Raw genomic sequence first — 20,981 nt, 5'->3', positions numbered from 1 at the left:
TACCAGTCTCTGAATTGTTCCAGTCTGTCTAAATTAGACTTTCTCAACCCTGCCACCTTGGGGATGCGTGGACTTCAACTCCCAGAATTCCCAGTCTTCAAACATCCATGCTGGCTAGGGAATTCTGGGAATTGAAGTCCACACTTCTTTAAGCTCCGAGGTTGTGAAATGGGTGCCTAGAGTGATTGCAACCCCCATTTTGTGCACGGAGTAGCAGAAAACGTCCTGATCTAAATCTCTCTTCAGAGCTGAAACCCAGAGTTTTCCACAGCCTGTTTTTCAACAGCCTGTTGAAGGAGCTGGACAACATCTCAGCCAAGCAGAATAAGGATGTTTTTCCATAATCTGAAAACACTGATCAAAAGGGCGAATATGAAAATAGCCAATCCCGGTTCAAAAACTGGGAGAGTCAAGAGATCAGAACGTTTTGTGCTGCTCGGTTCATAAAATGGGTGTTGCAAGAACTTGGCGAGGCAACAGAGGCAAATCTCTGGTGGGAGGATCTGTTTGCCAAAAGTTGGGTCTGAATCTTGAGGACAAGTATCGGGCGGTATTTGGTTCCACACAGAGCTCAAGCAAGAATCCATATTACAGAAGGCTAGCGAAGAAATTAGATTGGCCACCCAAATAATGTTTCGTGTTGCTTTTTCCTGTTATCTAAGCATCACCTAGACCAGGGCTCTTCAACCTTGGCAATTCCTCAGGCAGCTGAGAGCAAAAAAGGGAATAAAATCACTGAACCACTTTTTTTTTTAGCAAAGGAAACTGTGGTTGTAAGTTGAAAATTACCTGTACAGGAATTCTGACAGCTTACACATTGTGACAGGGGGCTGAGTTGACATTTCATCATGAAAATGCCTTCATTTTTAAATAATTTATGGATTTCTTATGCCGCTCATCCCCCTTACAAGGTGACTCTGGGTGGCTTCATTGCACATTTGTTTCATCTTCTGGAAAGGTGTGAAAAAGAGTTCACACTTGCTTATACAATGGGCCCCCGAACACACAGCAAACTGAGAACCAAGGAGTGATTTTTCTCACCTTAGGGAAAATAGATCAGAAACTTCAATGAACGGCAGCATTATTTGTATTATTATTATTATTATTATTCTTAATGGAGGGCTCTGGCACATTGGAAGCAGCTGGAAGCGTGGTGACTGCAAAGCATTGGGAATCCATGAGGAATCTCGCCAGTGAGAACAGATTTGGGAGAATCCCACACACAGCATGAATTAACAAACGAAAGGCTGAAACCAACGGCCTTTTACTCCAGTACATAGTACCATATCACTTTATTTAATACAGATATATGAGATTCACCGGTACATAGTCCACCAGCTTTCCAAGCAAAATTTCAGAAGGAGAGCTTGAAGCATTCCTGCACTGGCTTCGTAGGGAGGGAACTCTGAGCAACACGGAGGATAGTTCTTGGGAGAAAGTATAAAGCTGTTGTACTATTATTATAATAGTAGTAAAGCTATCACAACATAACGTTTACACCACTGTTTCTCAGGCAACTTTAAGATGTAAGGACTTCATCTCCCAGAATTCCCCAGACAGCACTGCTGGCTGAGGAATTCTGGGAATTGAAGTCCACACATCTCCAAATTGCTAAGTTTCAGAAACAAAGATTTACAGCAATCCTCTTAAAAATATCCACAAAAAATTCACATTAGTGATATTGTTTCATTGACACTTCTCAACGAAACCTAACCCATTACAGGTTCCCAATTTCTTCTTTATATTTTTACTCATAAAATCATAGTGCATGTTAAATTGTGTTTTCCCCCCCCTCCCTTATTTTAACTTAAAGCATTAAATTATAATTCTTTTTATGCAAGTGTAAGGACTTGGGTATATTGCTTAGTTGTACTGTTTAATACGGACGTGTTTATATATTTCATACGTTTGTATTGTTTTCTGAACAGGTTGGCAAATCTGCAAATCATGAAATCGAACAGTTACAAGTTCTATTTTATATTATAAATCTCTAACATATATATATTTAATATAAGAGGAACAAAGCCTATTAGAGCCAGAACTTTTACATTAAAGATTCACAATGAATTTCTCTTTTTCCACCTCAAAGATGAAGAGTTAAAATAGAATCCATGCTAAAAACTGAAATGTAGAGAGATTAAGGACTTCCTAAAGCTTAAATCATAAGTATTGTACAGAAAGATTAAAATAAGTAACTTAATTAAAAGGTGTGAAAATTAGCTGGTTCGTGTATGAGACAATGCAGAAATTCTAAGAATATTTTTTCTAGTAAAACGGATAATGAAAGAAAGTTTGGAAAAGATTTCCAATTGTTTTAGATTAAATCTACTAAGCTTCAAACAAGTTTTTGACTTTCTTCACTTAATTTTTTTGAAGGTTAACACTTTGGAACGTTCCTTTAATGAGAAACATAAACTTTCAATTTTAAAATGTTTGTAACACTTAAAAAGATGTTTACTTTGCTACCGTCAATCCATTTACCCAACCTTAAGGGTTATTTTATTTTTAGTAAAACATTATGCTTCAGAATTATTTTCATGTTCCATTTTAACTCTTAGACCTTCCCAAGCTTTGGGTAAAGCTTGAAAGCCAAACATAGGAGAAACGGATGAAGTTACCTTAAAGACAACGAAATGTGATGGCTACATTTATGACACCTGAATACTGTCTGGAAATCTCAATGAGAGAAGACAATTAAGGAGAATGGAAATCAAATAAATGATTTGACATTTCAGTCTGATGAGTAATTTAATTTGGACAATTGTTTCTGACTAAAGATATATCAGAAAGGCATCTCAGAACATGTCTGAGAAATTGGAGATGTCTGTCTCAGGTGTTAAGTTCGGCACTCACTATTTCCCCAATATTCTCCATTTTTCTTTACGCTTTTGAACTCTGCCGTTAAGGAAGCTTCTTAAAAACAGATGGGAGCTTTTACCTCAATTGAGTAGAAGACTCTTGGTCTGTCCATTGGAGTAGCAGATGGGATTTTTTAAATCTCTGTTTGCCCAGAATATGGGCACCCGGGGGGTGGTTAGGATTTGGCACGCTTCTACTGTGCTTGCCACCAGTTGATCAACAGGCCTTCATATCTGGCACTGTAACTGATTCATTTCCAAGGGTTTAACCTTTTTTTGTAGGGTTTATTTCACATTGTGTTTTCATTGCCTTTCTAAGTTTTGCTGACAGGCATGTCAATTATTTCGGTTTTCTGGGAAGGATGGATTTAATCGGTGAATTAAAATGGGTTACGCTACCACCGACCAGCAATGGCCCCCTACAGGTGCTCACAGGGAGCAACGGAAGATCAAAGGAAGGAAGAAAACAGGCTCCCATTCATTCATCGGAGTTCATGTTCACGCTGGCAGGAGGTCCTGGGGTTTGAAGCATCCCCAAGGCCTCCTCCCTGCAGGCCTGATGCAGGGAGGGCACAATCTGTCTGCTGAAGGCGGTACAGGATGGGATTTTATAGTTGGGGGCGAGCAACTTCAGGAGGTGCTGGAAACCTGCCTCTTCCACCAGGCTGAAGGGCTGGTCATCCAGAGCCATCATCTGGGCGATAGCACGGGTCACTTCCGATGGCTTTGGACCCGGCTGCCTTTTCCCGGGCGACTTCTGCTTCGTCCAGCACTGGGGCAAAGCACTTGGCATCAGAACAGGTCCGTTCGGCTTGCTGCTAGTCGGCAACATGGCTTGCGTCGTGGCGATGGCAGCCAGAACAATGTTGCCGTGATGCCTCTGCAGATGTTTCAGCAGCCCAGAGGTTGAAAAATGTTTGGAGTTCTTGCCGCGGCTCACCCGTCTCTTGCAGTGGGTGCAGATGCCGTAGCAGGGGTCCTCGGAATCCAACTCAAAGTGGTCCCACACCACGCTGTGCTCCGGACCGCTCCGGGGCTTCTTGGCTGGAGGTGGGTGGCCTGGGAAGGCGACCGGGATCTCATGAGAGGCCTCTCTAGGAAAGCGGGAGGAATTCAGAACGGCAGTTCTCTGGTATCTTTTCCAAGGAACTTCTCCCAGCTCAAAACATCCCTTTCCTGCCCCGACGGGCGATCCATCCTGGGGCTCTCGTGACTCAGAGCGTCCTTCCAGCCTCTCATGTTTGACAGGCACCTGGTTGTAGCTGATCTGGGACCCCATCCTGGAGCTATCCTCTCCTTCAGCTTCTCCACACTGAGGAATCTCCACCTTGATGTAATCTCCCATTTCGTCCCCTAAAGAAACAAAGGAGGGACTTTATTCATCCTTTGCTCATCATTTTTTACAAGAAGCAACAAACCTATTAACCCTTCTTGGTCAGGGATCCCCAGCACCTGGTCCCTGGGACTGGCACCGGGCTGTGGCATGCCAGAAACCAGGCTGCGCAAAGAGGCAAAGCCCCATCCGGCGGAATGCAGGCAGCACGTGAAAATCCTGCCCCCTCCAGTCTGTGGAAAAACCTTTCCTGCCTAGGCAGGGGGTTGGAGTAGAATAGAATAGAATTCTTTTTATTGGACAAGTGTGATTGGACACACAAGGAATTTGTCTTGGTGCAAATGCTCTCAGTGTGCATAAAAGAAAAGATACATTCGTCAAGAATCATAAGAATGGAATGGAATGGAATGGAATGGAATGGAATGGAATGGAATAGAATAGAATAGAATAGAATAGAATAGAACAGAACAGAACAGAACAGAATAGAGTTCTTTTATTGGACAAGTGTGATTGGACACACAAGGAATTTGTCTTGGGCAAATGCTCTCAGGTGCATAAAAGAAAGATACATTACAAGAATCATAAGAATGGAATGGAATGGAATGGAATGGAATGGAATAGAATAGAATAGAATAGAATAGAATAGAATAGAATAGAATACAGTTCTTTTTATTGGACAAGTGTGATTGGACACACAAGGAATTTCATCTTGGTGCAAATACTCTCAGTGTACATAAAAGAAAAGATACATTCGTCAAGAATCATAAGGTTAGAATAGAATAGGAATAAGAATAGAATAGAATAGGAATAGAATAGAATAGAATAGAACAGAATAGAATAGAATAGAATAGGAGTTCTTTTTATTGGGCAAGTGTGATTGGACACACAAGGAATTTGTCTTGGTGCAAATACTCTCAGTGTACATAAAAGAAAAGATACATTCATCAAGAATCATAAGGTTAGAATAGAATAGGAATAAAATAGGAATAGAATAGAATAGAATAGAATAGAATAGAATAGAATAGAATAGGAGTTCTTTTTATTGGGCAAGTGTGATTGGACACACAAGGAATTTGTCTTGGTGCAAATACTCTCAGTGTACATAAAAGAAAAGATACATTCATCAAGAATCATAAGGTTAGAATAGACTAGACTAGAATAGAATAGAATAGAATAGAATAGAATAGAATTCTTTATTGGCCGAGTGTGGTTGGACACCCAAGGAATTTGTCTTGGTGCAAATACTCTCAGTGTACATAAAAGAAAAGATGCATTCATCAAGAATCATAAGAATAGAATAGAATAGAATAGAATAGAATAGAATGGAATGGAATGGAATGGAATAGAATTCTTTTATTGGCCAAATGTGATTGGACGCACAAGGAATTAATCTTGATTAGTGCACTCAGTGTACATAAAAGAAAAGATACATGTCTCAGGAGTCAAGAATCATAAGGTACAACACTTAATAATAGTCATAGTCCTAGGGTACAATAAGCAATCAAATCATACTAGGAAAGAGCCAATATAAATCAGAGGGATACAAGGGACAAAGTTACGGTCATACAGTCTGATGCCTGATTTTTACTGATTTTCTTTGTGGCAGCCCCTGAGATATTGGAAGACTGCTGTCATGTCACCCCTAGTCCTTCTTTTCATTAAACTAGACATCCCCAATTCCAGCGAACATCTTTCACATATATTTTAGCCTCCAGTCCCCTAATCATCTCTGTTGCTCTTCTCTGCACTCTTTCAAGAGTCTCAACATCTATTTTACATTGTGGTGGCCAAATGTTTTCGAATATCTCAGAGGGGGAAAAAAAAAAAAGGAAAATTTCCTTGTCTCTTCCCGAGATCTTCCTTAACCCACATTTAGTGGAAGATTAGGAAGACAGACCTCTGGATGAAGAAATCTGGATTTCTTTTATTTTCTCCACCTAATGGCTGAATGCTCCTTGGTTTTGAGGCAGGAAAAGAGCTTCTGGATGCCTTCGCAGATCCCTGCCATGTCTCCCTTTGAGAAAGAGGAACCTGGCACCAGGAATGGTTACTTGATGTACTGAGGCAAAAACAGCTCGATCTGAGAGACATATGGCACTCCTGCAATCGCCTCCTTTGCGCCAAGAACAACATGGCCTTTCCAAACAAGGACAGAGAAATCCACCCCGGGAAGAAAACGGGATGATCTCTGAGCCTGCGATGACTGTCCAACGTCTCTGCCAACAGCTCTCCCCCAGCTCCTTAATCCAAGAACAAAAGACCTGAAGGCATCTGACAAATGATGAGGAGGTTCCATCAAACCTTCATGGACCAGCTCTTGGCCAGACCAAATGCTCTGCCAGATGACAAGGAGCCATGGGCTTGTGCGCGGGGGAGAGGACGATGGATATCCAGACACCCTTCGGATCACGCCCCGAAAAGACCTCTGGGTTCCTCAAAACTGGAGTTAGGGATACAGCGGAGAGGGAAAACATGGTGGGTGAAGGAGTAGCCATCTTGGACAGGGGAAACAGTGGAGCCACCTGATCCAGACCACCATTGACTGTGCACAATAATCTCTCTATAGAATTCGGGAAGCTCTGAGCCATCAAAAATAAAGAGAATTATCAGGTGTGAAGAGCCAATAATTCTGATTTACACTGATTTATTACCAATCATGCCATATATGTAGTCACAAGTGACTAAGTCCAACCCCTCTTGAATTCCGTTGACCCTATCCTAACCCCAAGATGGTGCCGATTGTTACTTGATATACAGGGATCTACTCAAGTAATAATTAGCACCATCTTGGGATTAGGATAGGGTCAATGGAATTCAAGAAGGGTTGGATCTAGTCACTTGTGGCTACATGCAGACTTTAGGCTGATTCCTCCTTTGACCCCAGAGTTCTGCCACTCTTTCTGTTACAAGAAAATTGAACTTTCCTGTCATGTGCATGAGGAAATGTCCAACCTTATCCATTACTATATGGAGGTTGGAGCCCCATTTCCTTCTTCCCCAAACCCCAAAAACTTTTAACCTTAGACTGTCTACTATTGACCTCACCCCTTTTCCTAAGAGGTCTGTAGGGGGTGTGTGCATAAGCGCACCAACGTGCCTACCGTCCCTGTCCTATTGTTTCTTTTCATTTTTCTTATATGTATCCATTTCATGTATTCATAACTATGTATATACTTATACCTACTATCTGGTAAGCGATTGACAAATCAAATCAAATCAAGAAAATAAATAAACTCCCATGTCCTCTAGAAACATTCTGAAAATCTGGAGGCAGTGCCCCTCTTTCAAGCAACCTGCAAGATTTGAGCCATCTGCCCTCTTTTTCTCCCATCTGTGTTTTAACAGACTGGGGGTGCGAGGTGGGGCATTTGTTTTGGGGTGCGAAGAGCAGCTGACACCTCTCAATGTTACTAGAAAAGATTAGTTTGCTCTCATCAGGGTTCTGGTTTTGATCTTGCTTGTTTTAAGGTTCTCACTAGAAAGCAAGCCCCAAATTTCTATTAACTCTTTCCCATTCTAAAAAAAAAAAAAAAAATAGCAGCTTGGAGATAAATTTGTGCTTCTGGAGCCAAGAAGGCGACTTCCTCACCCAAAATATCTGTATTTGCGTCATCGTCCTCCTGCAGGACATGCCAGAGCATCGTCTGCTGGCCCGGTTGGGTCACGCTCTGCTTCACGATCTGCAAAGACCCTCCGGGTTCCTTGAGATCCTTGGATCCCTGCAAAGGGGAAAAAAAAAGACCTCAATACCCCTTCCGTAAGATTGGGGTGGGAATAGTTTGCTCTTTCCTTGAGGTCCACTGAACTCCAAGCAAAACTAACAACGCTTCGCCTATCAGATTCTACAGGAGAAACGGGGCTAAAGCAAAACGGCGGGTTTCCTTCAAGCATATTTCTTTGCAATGGGGGCATCGCATACTGCCCAGAGGCGACCATACGAGGAGAAATCATGCATTGCAAAGATCGCTTGGAGGTGGGCGACATTTCTAATGTAAATATCAACTCATAAAACATTTTGTAGACACGTTTTATAGTTGTCAACAGAAAGAAGGGGGGGGAGTTTCAAAGAGCAGGCGGCAGTGTGGAATCGAAAGTACATTCCATTCATATTTTCTTTAGAAACTGATTAGATGACTGAAGCTTCTGCTACACAAAAATCTAATTGGAGAGCACGATCAATGACTCTTGGCTATGGACGTGCTTCGTTGGATGATACACCCAGAGGGCAGAGGTGGCATTCAGCAGGTTCTGACCAGTTCTGGAGAACCGGGAGCAGAAATTTTGAGTCGTTTGGAGAACCGGAAAATCCCACCTCTGACTGGAGATTTTACAGTAGCCTTCCCCTGTCACGCCCACCAAGCCACGCCCACAGAACCGGTAGTAAAAAAATTTGAATCCCACCACTGCCAGAAGAGTGGTGGGGGGGAGAAACAGGATCAAGGGTGACAGTGAATGACGTATCTCAGAGTCATCTACGCCAAGGCAAATGCCGGCCTGTTAACTTCTAATAAAACAAAAGAAGTTCTGGGAGTGTGGCTTGAGGCTCATGGTTTAATTGGAGTCACTGCCGGAATCCTGACAGTAATCTACCGGATCCCCTGCGACTGTGTAGGATAGGTGGGGATTGCAAGAACACAAGGGAGCGGTCAGACGAGGAGACACCCAAACTCATTGGTAGCCTCACATGGCAATGAACAAGGACACACATTCAATTTCACAGCTACTAAGATTGTTGGCGGGGCAAGTATAAAAACAGCCAGGGAAATATGACTGTAGCCTGGGAAATGGGCCCCTTGTCAGTCAACAGGAGTGTTGATTTACTACCAGCCTATCAGAGGAGCATAGGGCCTGGCGGCAACACACCAATCAACCTATAGGAAGGCACTACATAAATGAAACTCGTAGAATAGCCCAAAGCATGTATTCCAATGGGGAGAAGTTCCCGGAGGATGGGCGCCAGGAGGAATCCGAAAGCTCAGAGGAATCAACCTCTGGTCCTGGTGATGGATCCAGATTGGATCTTACCTATTGCTTCTCTTTAACCAGTAGCCCGATTAATCATCCGCGTACACCCTAAACATAACATGACCCATACCTCTTTCCCACTAGTCTGGCCCACTTCTTCTCCTTCAGGAGGAAATGGCAAAGGAGAGAGACTTGGATATTTTCCTCCGCTGCCTACAAAGAACAGAAAAGAGTTCAGTAGGGAATTTCAAAATAGGAAATTTCGTCTCTCTTATTTTTAAGGAGACGTTTTGTTAATAAGCCTTTGCTGGGCCCTGTTGAGAAAGACTATGATCACAAAGATTCAGATCATAAAGGCATACTTAGATGTTTGTATTGACGGGTAGTCCTCAACTTACGACCATAATGGAGCCCCAAATGTATGTCGTTAAGGAATGTGTTAGGTGAGTTTTGCCCCATTTTACGACTCTTCTTGCCACTTTTGTTAAGAGAATCACTGCAGTTGTTCAATTAGTCACACGGTCGTTAAGTGAATCTGGCTTCCCAGATTCAGTTTTTACTGTTTTTTTTTTTTTATCTTTTGTTTTAAATATGGTTTTACCTTGTGTAAGTCGCCTCGAGTCGCCTTGGGCGAATAGGCGGCAATATAAATTAAATAAATTAAATAAATTGTCACGCTTATGGCCGTTGCAGCTTCCCCAACAGGCCTGTGGTTCATATTTGGATGCCTGACAACCGACTCACTTTTATGACGGTTGCGGTGTCCCAGAGACATGCGATCCCGTTTTGCGACCTTCTCACCAGCAAAGCCAAAAGAGTGCTAGAGTGGCAGCCATTTTAATCTCTGGGGTGAAATGATGTTCCAGAGAGAGGGAGCCACCACGGAGAAGGCCCTTCTTCTGGGTCCCACCAGGAGTATCTCCTTCGGGGATGGGACCCACAACATTCCCTGCCTCCCTGCTCTAATGGGTCGGGTCGATGTGACAGGCAAGAGACGTTCCCTCAGATAACCCGGTCCCAAGCCATGAAGGGCTTTAAAGGTGACAACCAGCACCTTGAATTGCACCCGGAAGCAAACCGGCAACCAAGGCAGCTCCTGCTGTCATAAGTCACTTTTTTTTCAGGGCCGTTGTAACTTCTAATGGTCGCTAAAGGAACTGTCGTAAGTTGAGGACTACCTGTATTTATCAAATTTAGAAACCACCCATCTCCTTCACAGAGATGCAAAGATGGCTGTAGTTAAGATATACCAAAACCAAAGTTTTACACAGACGCAAGAGTAGCTACATGTTTCTTCTAACATTCAGTTGTGGGTAGCTTCTTTCCTGATCCTTGACCCTCAAGCTACGTTTCCCAAATGATCTCTTCCCTCTCCTGCAAGGCTGATGAGGTTGAAGGAACCTTGCCCCCCACCCCACCCCACTACAGTGTGAAGCCAAGCAAAACAAAACAAACCCCACAGAAGGAAAATGTAGAAGAAAATGCAAACGTTCCATGAATTCTCACCTAGCAAATTGGCCTCGCCATCGGGGTCTGTTTCACTGTAGATGGGTCCCTTTGTGGCATTCGGGGCCTCTGTCTCTGCAACGGCCGGTAGGAAATCCACGTTTTTTTCCTTTAAACACCCCTGAAGCAGGGAAATATAATCTCAAAATGAGGGGGGGGAGAAAAAGAGGCTTGATGTGTAAAATGTATTCTGATTTTTCTACCAAAAACGCGTATTCTCTTGTGGTTCTTCCGAGATCAGTTAGTTAGATTCAGTAACAGAGATCAACCCTGGCATTAGCAGTTTTTTTTTTAAAGAAAGGTTTCTTGTGATCTGCAGCACACTCACCATCCTTGCATATAAATTTAATAAGTAAATATAAATAAATACATAAATAAAAATATTGTCCTTGGCCTAGAGCAGGGGTTCCCAACCTGGGTGCTCACACCCCCTGGGGGTGCGAGACAATATTCCAGGGGTGCGAGAAAAGTCCAGGTAAATAATAGGATATTGGCTATATGTTGTCATTTTTATTTATTATGCAATGGATTAACCGTTTTCATTTTAGAGTTAAGTATCGTTATTTAGTGGCCGTCACATACATAGCTGAAAAGATTCAATCCTACCATATATTTAACTTGCGTTCAGTAGTTCCTAAAGTCTAAATTTCAGGGGGTGCGAGGTTCGAGTGAAATTTCTTTAGGGGTGTGGGGCGAAAAAAAAGGTTGGGAACCACTGGCCTAGAGGTATACAGGGTAGTAATAACTGAAAATGTGGCTTAGGGTAAAAGATCTCAGCCACTGTGCTTTGGAAGATTAATTTTGCCAGGTTGTTTGGAACCAGTGCATTAGACCTGTTCAACAAACCAGTTACACAACTGGCAAAAGCTACACCATTTGTACCCACAAACTCTGCTCAAAATTCAAAGGGACAGCCTTTGATACACTGGAAAACTTCTAGAGAGAAGATTATTGAGAAGATCAAGTGAGGTACTAATACCACTCTATAAAGCCCTAGTAAGACTACACCTAGAGTACCGCATCCAGTTTTGGTCACCACACTATAAAAAGGATGTTGAGATTCTAGAAAAAGTACAGAGAAGAGCAACCAGGATGATTAGGGGACTGGAGACTAAAACATATGAAGAACAGTTACAGGAACTGGGCCTGGCTAGTCTAGGGAAGAGAAGGACCAGGGGAGACAGGATAGCAGTCTTCCAATATTTGAGGGGCTGCCACAGAGAGGAGGAAAGGGTCAAGCCATTTTCTAAAACACCTGAAGGCCAGACAAGGAATAATGGATGGAAGCTAAACAAGGAGAGATTTAACCTGGAAATAAGGAGAAACTTTCTGACAGGGAGAACAATCAACCGATGTAACAGAAGTTGCCCTCGGGAGTTGTGGGAGCGCCATCACTTGAGACTTGCAAGAAGAGATTGGACTCCCATCTGTCAGAAATGGTGTAGGGTCTCCCGCTTGGGCAGCGGGTTGGACTAGATGACCTATAAGGTCCCTTCCAACTCTGACTATCTGTTATCTGTCTTATAGTTTAAAAATCCTAAGAATATATTTAATAAAGGTCATCGTTGCAGGCTACTTTGAGAAGAAATGGCATTCGCTGGTTCTTTTCCTCACAAATTGGGGAAACGTGTAAAAGGACTCGATATTTCTGCTTCATTGTCGGTGTGATTGATGTGTCAAATGGAACAGTAATTTCAGGAGTTTATACCTTGGGATTTTTTAAAAGTAGCAAAAATTTAAAAATACAGGAAAGAAAAATCAAGGAAGAATACAGCCAAGTCCTCGCCTTCAACAGTTCGTGTAGTGACTCAAGTTACAACGGCACAGGAAAAAGTGACTTGTGACTGTTTTTCACACGGTCATGTGATCAAAATTTGGATGCTTGGCAACTGATCCATATTTATGACAAGTGCAGTGTCCCGCGGTTATGTGATCACTTTTTGCTACCTTCTGACAAGCAAACTCAATGGGAAAGCAGATCCACTGAACAACCGGGTTACTAACTTAACAACTGCAGTGATCCACTTAACAGCGGTGGCAAGAAAGGTCGTGAAATGGGACAAAACTCATTTAGCAACTGTCTCACTTAGCAATAGAAATTTTGGGCTCGATTGTGGTTATAAGCCAAGGACTACCTGTAAATACAATCAATATATTTGGGAAAAGACAGCATCTTTAAAGGTAAAGGTTCCCCTCGCACATACATGCTACTCATTTCCGGCTCTAGCGGGCGCCATTGCTCATCTCCGTTACCAAGCCGAAGAGCCAGCGCTGTCCGAAGACGTCTCCGTGGTCATGTGACTGGCATGATTAAACTCCCAAAGGCGCACAAAGGAACGCTGTTACCTTCCCACCAAAGTGGTCCCTATTTTTCTACTTGCATTTTTACGTGCTTTCGAACTGCTAGGTTGGCATAAGCTGGGACGAGTAACGGGAGCTCACTCTTATTAGGCGACGCTAGGGATTCGAACCGCCAACCTTTCTGATTGACAAGCTCAGCATCTTAGCCACTGAGCTACCGTGTCCCCTATAGCAGTGATCCCCAACCTTTCTTATGCCGCGGCCCGGTATCCCCAACCTTTTTTATGGCGCGGCCCGGTACCGGCATTAGCTGGGCGCCGCCATCTTTTTTTGATGAAAAAGTGCTTCCGGTGAGCTTTCTACCCGGAAAAGCTCACCGGAAGCACTTTTTCATCAAAAAAAGATGGCGGCGCCCAGCAAACCAGCGGCCCGGTAGGACTTGTTCCACGGACCGGTACTGGTCCGCGGACCGGTGGTTGGGGACCCCTGCCCTATAGCATCTTTACCTCAGTATAAAAAAACTGAGAAGATTAATAATAGAACTGAAGGGATGACGTGCCTTCACTGACCCCCTGTCTGCTTTGTGAAACAGCATCTCTCCAGCGTAGAGCAGTTTCCCCCACCCCAATTTGGCAACTTAAAGTCATGTGGACTTCAACTCCCAGACCTCCCCAGCTGGCCTTGGCAGCATTTCTGGGAATTGAAGTTCACACGTCTCAAAGCTGCCAAGGTTGAGAAACACTGTCAGATGGCCCTGCTAGAAGGCTTGAAGGACCAGGCTGTTCCCCACCCGCCTCCGGTGTTGGGGCCATGGAGCAAACTCTGCTAGTTACCGTAATTGTTCTTTGTTTTTTTTCTTTCTTTCTATAATTGGAATGATTTCTTTGATCTCAGACATGTGCTACACAGCCTTTGGATTGTTGGTTTTTCTTGGGGATGGTTTTAATCCTTTGTATACAGCCTGGATTCGTTGCTGTGAGATGGGGAGCCATATGAATCATTTAAATGGGGGGGGGGGGAAATCACTGCCTCCTACCCCAGGGCATGCTAAAAGAACTAAGTTTTTAAGCTCTGCCAAAACTCAGCAGGGTCAGGACTTTCTGAACCAGATGAGGAATGCTGTTGCGCAGGGCTGACCCAGCTACAAGGGGAACACATTTGGGAAGTCTCGTAAAATGTCAATCCTTTACTGATGAGATCTGAAGCATTCTTTCTGCGCCAACTCACAAAGCTCAAACTGCCCAAGAAGCTGCTGATCCAGTTCTACAGAGGAATTACTGTCGTCTGGACTTCTATAACTGTCTGGTTTGGTTCTGCAATCCAACAGGACAGACACAGACTTCAGAGGATAATTAGGACTGCAGAAAAAAACAATTACTACCCACCTGCCTTCCACTGAGGACCTATATACTCCACGAGTCAAAAAGAGGGCTGTGAAAACATTTACAGACCCCTCACATCCCGGACATAAACTGTTTCAACTCCTTCCCTCAAAAGGATGCTATAGAACACTGCACTCCAGAACAACTAGACACAAGAACAGTTTTTTCCCGAAAGCCATCACTCTACTAAACAATTCCCTCAACCCTATTCAACTATTTACAAAGTCTGCACTACTATTACTGTTAATCTCCTCATCACTCCTTATCACCCATCCCCTCCCACTTGTGACTGTATGACTTTAACTTTGTGGCTTGTATCCTAACGATTTATATTGACTGTTTCCTAGTATGATTTGATTGCTTATTGTACCCTATGACTATCATTAACTGTTGTACCTTGTGATTCTTGACGAATGTGTCTTTTATGTACACTTGAGAGCATTTGCACCAAGACAAAGTCCTTGGGTGTCCAATCACACTTGGCCAATAAAGAATTCTATTCTACTCTGTTCTAAACTCTACCAGATCTAAACCTTGGGCTGAAATTAAAGGAGAAAAGCATTCAGATAACAGATAATCAGAGTTGGAAGGGACCTTGTAGGTCATCTAGTCCAACCCCCCACCCAAGCGGGAGACCCTACACCATTTCTGACAGATGGGAGTCCAATCTCTTCTTGAAAGTCTCAAGTGATGATGCTCCCACAACTTCTGAGGGCAACTTCTGTTCCATTGGTTGATTGTTCTCACTGTCAGAAAGTTTCTCCTTATTTCCAGGTTAAATCTCTCCTTGTTCAGTTTCCATCCATTATTCCTTGTCTGGCCTTCGGATGCTCTAGAAAATAGCTTGACCCCCTTCCTCCTCTCTGTGGCAGCCCCTCAAATATTGGAAGACTGCAACCATGTCTCCCCTGGTCCTTCTCTTCACTAGACTAGCCAGACCCAGTTCCTGTAACCGTTCTTCATATGTTTTAGCCTCCAGTCCCCTAATCATCCTGGTTGCTCTTCTCTGTACTTTTTTTTCTAGTTTCAACATATTTTTTTTATAATGTGGTGAACAAAACTGGATGCAGTACTCTAGGTGTGGTCTTACTAAGGCTTTATAGAGTGGTATTAGTACCTCCCTTGATCTTGATTGTATCCCTCTGTTAATATTCTAATAAGTAATCAGCTCCTTGTAACAATTAAAGGTTTAAATATAAAAAAATACATACTGCTAATAGTCACCGTAACAATGTTGGTGTACAGTTGAATATTGTATTTATCTCTTTTTCATATGCAGCTCAAGGCTGTTAACACTCCTAGTACTCCTGGTTCCTGTTTTCCCCACAACAACAACCCAGTGAGGTTGGGAGGGCCATGAGAGTGATTGGCCCAAAGTCACCCTGTTCCTTTGATGTACTTAAAATCAGGCCTAGAAATCAGTCTCTTGGTAGCTAGGCCAGCACCTGGTTTTCCAGACACTGTGAATCGATTCTGGTGGGCCATGAACTTAAAAGGGCAAGCTGCGTTTCATCACTGTAAATTGGTTTTCAATTAATATCCGAGGGTGATTCAATACCAGCTCTATGTAATCTGCTAAGAACTGGTGTCAGTTTGCTTCTGGGTCCAATTCAAGGTGCTGGTTATCACCTTTAAAGCCCTTCGTGTTACAGGATGAGGGTCTCTAAGGACCCACCCAGGCAATCATTGTTGAATGAATTCTGACTACCAGGAAGATGATTTTCTCTGCAGTTTGCTCTGCTCTTTGGAACATCTAAACTTCAGAGGGGAGATGAGACCCCGTTTTTGGTATTCTGGAGAAGTGTTAAGAGCTGGCTCTCCCAATTAGCATGTGGGGTGTGTGTGTTTAAAAGTGTTACACAACCCTGGGGATGGTTGGCGGCTTGAGGGCATTCCCTCCGCCTTGTTAACCTTTGAGCTTTCTGAATTTTATAACTCTTGATTGCCACTTTTCACTTGTAAATGTTAACCTCGTTTTTTTTTCATGTTGCTTTTAGTCATGTTTTATAACATTACTGTGTATAAATTGGCCAGAGACACTTAGATGAGATGGGCGGTGCAGAAATTTGATTAGTGTATTTGTAAAGCTTGGTTACTTTGCAAGTAAACTCAATGTGGTGAATTTACATACAACTCCTTCCCCCTATTTTCTCTACAAAAACATTGCTGTGAAGTGGGTTGGGCTGAGAGAGTAACTGGCCCCAAAATCATCCAACCGGCTTTTGCACCTAACTTAGGAGTCTCCTGGTTTCTAGGCCAGCACCTTAATCACTAAATCACACTTGCTAAATAAATACACCAGGATAGTAAAACCCACCTGAGATATCCTGGTCTTGGCCTCCTGTTGACTCATCAGGAAGTCCTCCACCAGGGCCACCGCCTGGGAACAGGACTCCGGCCTCCTGGCTTGGATCCAACTCCGGAGCTCCGGTGGGAGGCTGGCCAGGAACTGCTCCAGGATCAGCAGCTCCAGGATCTGCTCCTTGGTGCGTCTCTCCGGCTTCAGCCACTGGCGGCAAAGCTCCCGGAGTTGGCTGTGGATCCTCCGGGGATCCTCTACCACTTGGCAGCAGAACTGCCGAAAATGCTGCCGCTGCCTCTCCGTTCTCAGGGCTTCCACCCGCAAGATGGCGGCCTTCACCTTCTCATAGTTCTCCTGCTCTCTGGCTTCCAGGCCTCGGAAGGCCTCTTCCGCTTCTCCGCTCAGGGCTGGCAGGAGATGGGTCGCCCACTGGTCCCGAGGCCATCGGCAAGCTTTGGCCACTTGCTCAAAGGAGGCCAGAAACTCCTTGGTGTCCTCCCAGGGGGAAGCCTCCGACATCCCAGAGCTTCCCTGTCCTGCTAAAATGGGCTGCAGAGACTTCAGGAACTGCTGGAGCTGGGCTTCCCAGCGCCCCTGCATCCCGTGACGGGTCTCCCTTCGGCCATGTTGGGGCGCTCCCCATCCCAGGCGCTCCGTCTTATGCTGGCGATAAACTCCACTGGTGTTTTTTTCTGTTCCTCCTGGTTCCCGATCTGTCTCAGCAGCTCTTGGCTCATCCATTGCTTTCACAGCCGATTGTACCCTTCCAAATTCAGAATTAAGACATAATATTGAAAAACTGCTGGTGACCTTCTACCGCTGCACCATAGAGAGCATTTTAACATACTGCACCTCTGTATGGTTTGCCAATCGCACAGATAGGAAAGCGCTCCAGAGGGTTAACGTCATTGCCCTGAGGATCATGGGTTGCCCTCTCCCCTCTTTGGAAGAGCTTTATAGCTCCCGCTGCCTTAAGAAAGCTCAAAACATCCTCAAAGATCCATCTCATCCAGGGAACCCTTTTTGTTTTTGAACTATTACCATCCGGCAGACGATACAAGAGAATAAAAACAAGGACAAATAGGCTGAAAAACAGCTTCTAGCCCAGGGCAGTAGCTCTGTTGAATTCTGCTGTATAGTGCAATGTTAGTGTGGTGTCGGGGGTTTTAGGTTCGATGTGTGGAAGGTGAAGGCTGTGTTTATTGTCATGGTCATGATGTGCACTGAAGATGGGGTTTGATTTCGTTGTACGAGGTGCAATGACAAAAAGTGAAGTAAAGTAAAGGTAAAGTAAAATATCTAAAAGGCCTAAAAAAGGGTTTTCAACAATAACAGGAAATATTCCTGACATTTTCTAACCAGATATTACAACCTTTTTTTAAAAAAAGATGGGAAGGGGATTCTTTTAAAAATAGGGTTTTTTTTTTTTTTTAAAAAAAGCTTTTCTATCATACCATTCAACGGCTATTTTTGTGGGTCTCTCTCTATATGGGTCCAAGAAAAGGAAGGGAGGCGGTAAGACTCACCCTTGACTGAAAAGTCCTGGGTCAAATCTCAACCGAGGCAGGAGTCTTCAATCAAACCACCTCTGCAAAAGCAAAGAACAAATATGCAGGTAGCCCTCACCTTATGACCACAGTTGAGCCCCCAAAAGTGACGTTGCTAAGTGAGAAATGTGGATGCTGTTAATGGTTGTGTAAAAAAATGGTCATAGGTCACTTTTTTTTCAGTGCTGTTGTTGTAACTTCCGAATGAATTGTCCCGAAATGAATTGTTATAAGTTCCAGGACAACCTGTATTTACTGATGCTTTTATTTATTGACTTATTTCAATGACTTGAATCTGTGCCCATCTTATCCCAGGAATAGAGAATGCAGAAAGAACAATTTCAGCCAAAGGTTGATCCATCCTCTCAAGAGGCCTTTGCCACCAGCTAACCCAGATCATTGATTCCTGGTGGGGGCTCAAAAAGGACCTGTCCCCTGCAGCCCCTTGCAAGGCAGGACTGGACCGGCCACTCCAAGGGAAAAGGGCCACCTGCTTGTCCTGAGGTGGTTCAGGCACCATAGGTAAGTCCTCGGCTTACGACTACAATCGAGCCCCAACATTTCTGTCGCTAAGCGAGACCTTCGCTAAGCAGGGTTTGCCCCATTTTACGACCTGTCTCACCTCAGTGGTTAAGGGGAAGCACAGCAGTGGTTAAATTAGTAACCTGGTTGTTAAGTGAACCTGGCTTCCCCACTGACTTTGCTCATCAGAAGGATTCAAAAAATGATCATGTGACCCCCCAGGACCCTGCAATTGTGAATTTTAGCCCATTTTGCCACGTTTCTTGCCCCCAGTTGTTAAGTGAATCACTGCGGTTCTTCAGTTAGTAACCTGGTTGTTAAAAGTGAATCTGGTTTCCCCGTTGACTTGGCTTGTCTGAATGTCGCAAAAGGGGATCGATCCCAGGACCTTGGGACATAGCAACTGGTCATAAACATAAACCAGTTGGCAAGTATCTGAATTTGGATCATGCGATCATGGGAACGCTGCTTGCAAAGGTCCCTTTTTTCAGTGTTAGCTTTGAAAGGGTCACTAAATGAACGGTCGTTAAGCTGAGGACTGCATGTAGCAGCTGCTCATCAGTCCCTTTTTTTCAATGTGAACTTGAGTCACTAAATGAACGGTCGTTAAGACGAGGACTGCATGTAGCAGCTGCTCGTCAGTCCCTTTTTTTCAATGTGAACTTGAGTCACTAAATGAACGGTCGTTAAGACGAGGACTGCATGTAGCAGCAGCTCCTAAGTCCCTTTTTTTCAATGTCAACTTGAGTCACTAAATGAACAGTCGTTAAGACCAGGACTGCACATAGCAGCAGCAGTCCCTTTTTCAATGAACTTGGTAGCAGCAGCTGCTCATCAGTCCCTTTTTTCAATGTTAACTTGGAAGGGTCACTAAATGATCGGTCGTTAAAACGAGGACTGCATGTAGCAGCAGCTGCTAAGTCCCTTTTTTTCAATGTCAACTTGAGTCACTAAATGAACGGTCGTTAAGACGAGGACGGCACGTAGCAGCTCAAGGCGAGGCCAGTTAAAGCTCCGCAGGCGGGCCGGGACATTTATCACCCCTCCACCCCCACAACGCCCGCCTTTTTCTCTCTCTCTCTCCCCGAAACCCGGAGCGAAGGCGGGCATCGTGACAAGCTGCGCCGAGACTTCGACACCCCGAGCGGGAAATGGGCAACGGCTCGCCTCTCTTCCTCCACGGGGACTCCCCGGCCGGCTTCCCGCCAAGCCTTTAGTCGCCCTGAGGAGAAGCGAGGCCAAGGGTCCCCCGCCGCCACCTCCCCTCCTCCCCCTCCCTTCCCCCGCCACCACCAGCGAGGCCAACCAACGGCCATGGCCCACCTCCCCGCCCGCCACGCGCATCCCCGCGCGCGCGCGCGTCACGTGACGCTCCTGCCGCGCGACCCCGTACCGGAAACGCCTCGAGGCCGCGGGACCCTCCGGCCGCGGAAGGAAGGGGGGCAGGAAGGAGGGAGGGACGGGAGGGAAGAGGCCCTTCCGCCACTGTTGCTCCGCCGCCGCCGCCGCCGCCGCCGCTTCTGGCCCCTGACGGCTCTCCCGCGGCCTCCGCCTCTTTTGTTTCTGCGGGGCCGGAGGGCGGAGCGGCGACGAAGGGAGGAGGCCTCTCTCGCCGCTACCGCCGCCGCCGCCGCCTTCTTGGCAGCTCCGCCCTCGCCGAGGAGAAGCCGGGAGGATGGGAGGCCACGCGGAAATCCCGGAGTCGAAAGGAGGTCTCTCTGCCCCCCCTTCCACCCCGCTGCGGGAGGGGGGCTTTGAACTAGACCTGCCCTGCTTCGTCTTTTCGGCCCAAGGAGGGCTGGAGGCTAAAACACATGAAAGGACGGTTGCAGGAACTGGACATGGCTAGTCCAGTGAGAAGAGAAGGACCAGGGGAGACAGGATAGCAATGGTCCAATATTTGAAGGGCTGCCACAGAGAGGAGGAAGGGGTGAAGCTATTTTCTAAAGCGCCTGTAGGCCAGACAAGGAATAATGGATGGAAACGGAACAAGGAGAGATTTAACCTGGAAATAAGGAGAAACTTTCTGACAGTGAGAACAATCAAACAATGGAACAGCTTTGCCTTTGGAAGTTGTGGGAACGCCATCACTGGAGACTTTCAAGAAGAGACTGGGATGCCATTTGTCAGAAATGGTGTAGGGTCTCCCCTTTGGACAGAGGGTTGGACTAGATGACCTACAAGGTCCCTTCCAACTGATTATCTGTTATTAGCTGAATAGTGCAAGCAATTGTTAAGCAAATGATAAGGGAATAAACGGTGCAC

General features: G+C 44.9%; 1 protein-coding gene across 2 annotated transcripts; it reads right to left on the bottom strand.

Annotated features, from left to right (window-relative positions):
* Positions 1 to 1,262: 1,262 nt before the first annotated feature.
* On the bottom strand, positions 1,263 to 20,468 carry LOC113425109 (uncharacterized). 2 transcript variants are annotated; one of them, XM_087953037.1, is made up of 7 exons: positions 20,110 to 20,468; positions 18,174 to 18,235; positions 16,663 to 17,410; positions 10,663 to 10,783; positions 9,287 to 9,369; positions 7,781 to 7,910; positions 1,263 to 4,211 (listed from the first exon to the last, which is right to left on the bottom strand). In XM_087953037.1, the coding sequence occupies exons 3-7, from the start codon at positions 17,386 to 17,388 to the stop codon at positions 3,337 to 3,339; spliced, it is 1,935 nt and encodes a 644-aa protein (XP_087809163.1). In that variant the 5' UTR covers positions 17,389 to 17,410; positions 18,174 to 18,235; positions 20,110 to 20,468; the 3' UTR covers positions 1,263 to 3,336. The 2 variants fall into 2 exon arrangements, with proteins under 2 accessions (XP_087809163.1, XP_087809162.1); XM_087953036.1 differs by lacking the exon at positions 18,174 to 18,235 and having other exon boundaries at positions 20,110 to 20,276.
* Between the last annotated feature and the right edge of the window lie 513 nt (positions 20,469 to 20,981).

This window comes from Notechis scutatus, chromosome 2, assembly GCF_049901735.1.
Source record: "Notechis scutatus isolate UNSWTSFEM ecotype Mainland chromosome 2, rNotScu1.2, whole genome shotgun sequence".
Classification (NCBI taxonomy): domain Eukaryota; kingdom Metazoa; phylum Chordata; class Lepidosauria; order Squamata; family Elapidae; genus Notechis; species Notechis scutatus.
This window is presented reverse-complemented; position numbering and strand designations above follow the sequence as displayed.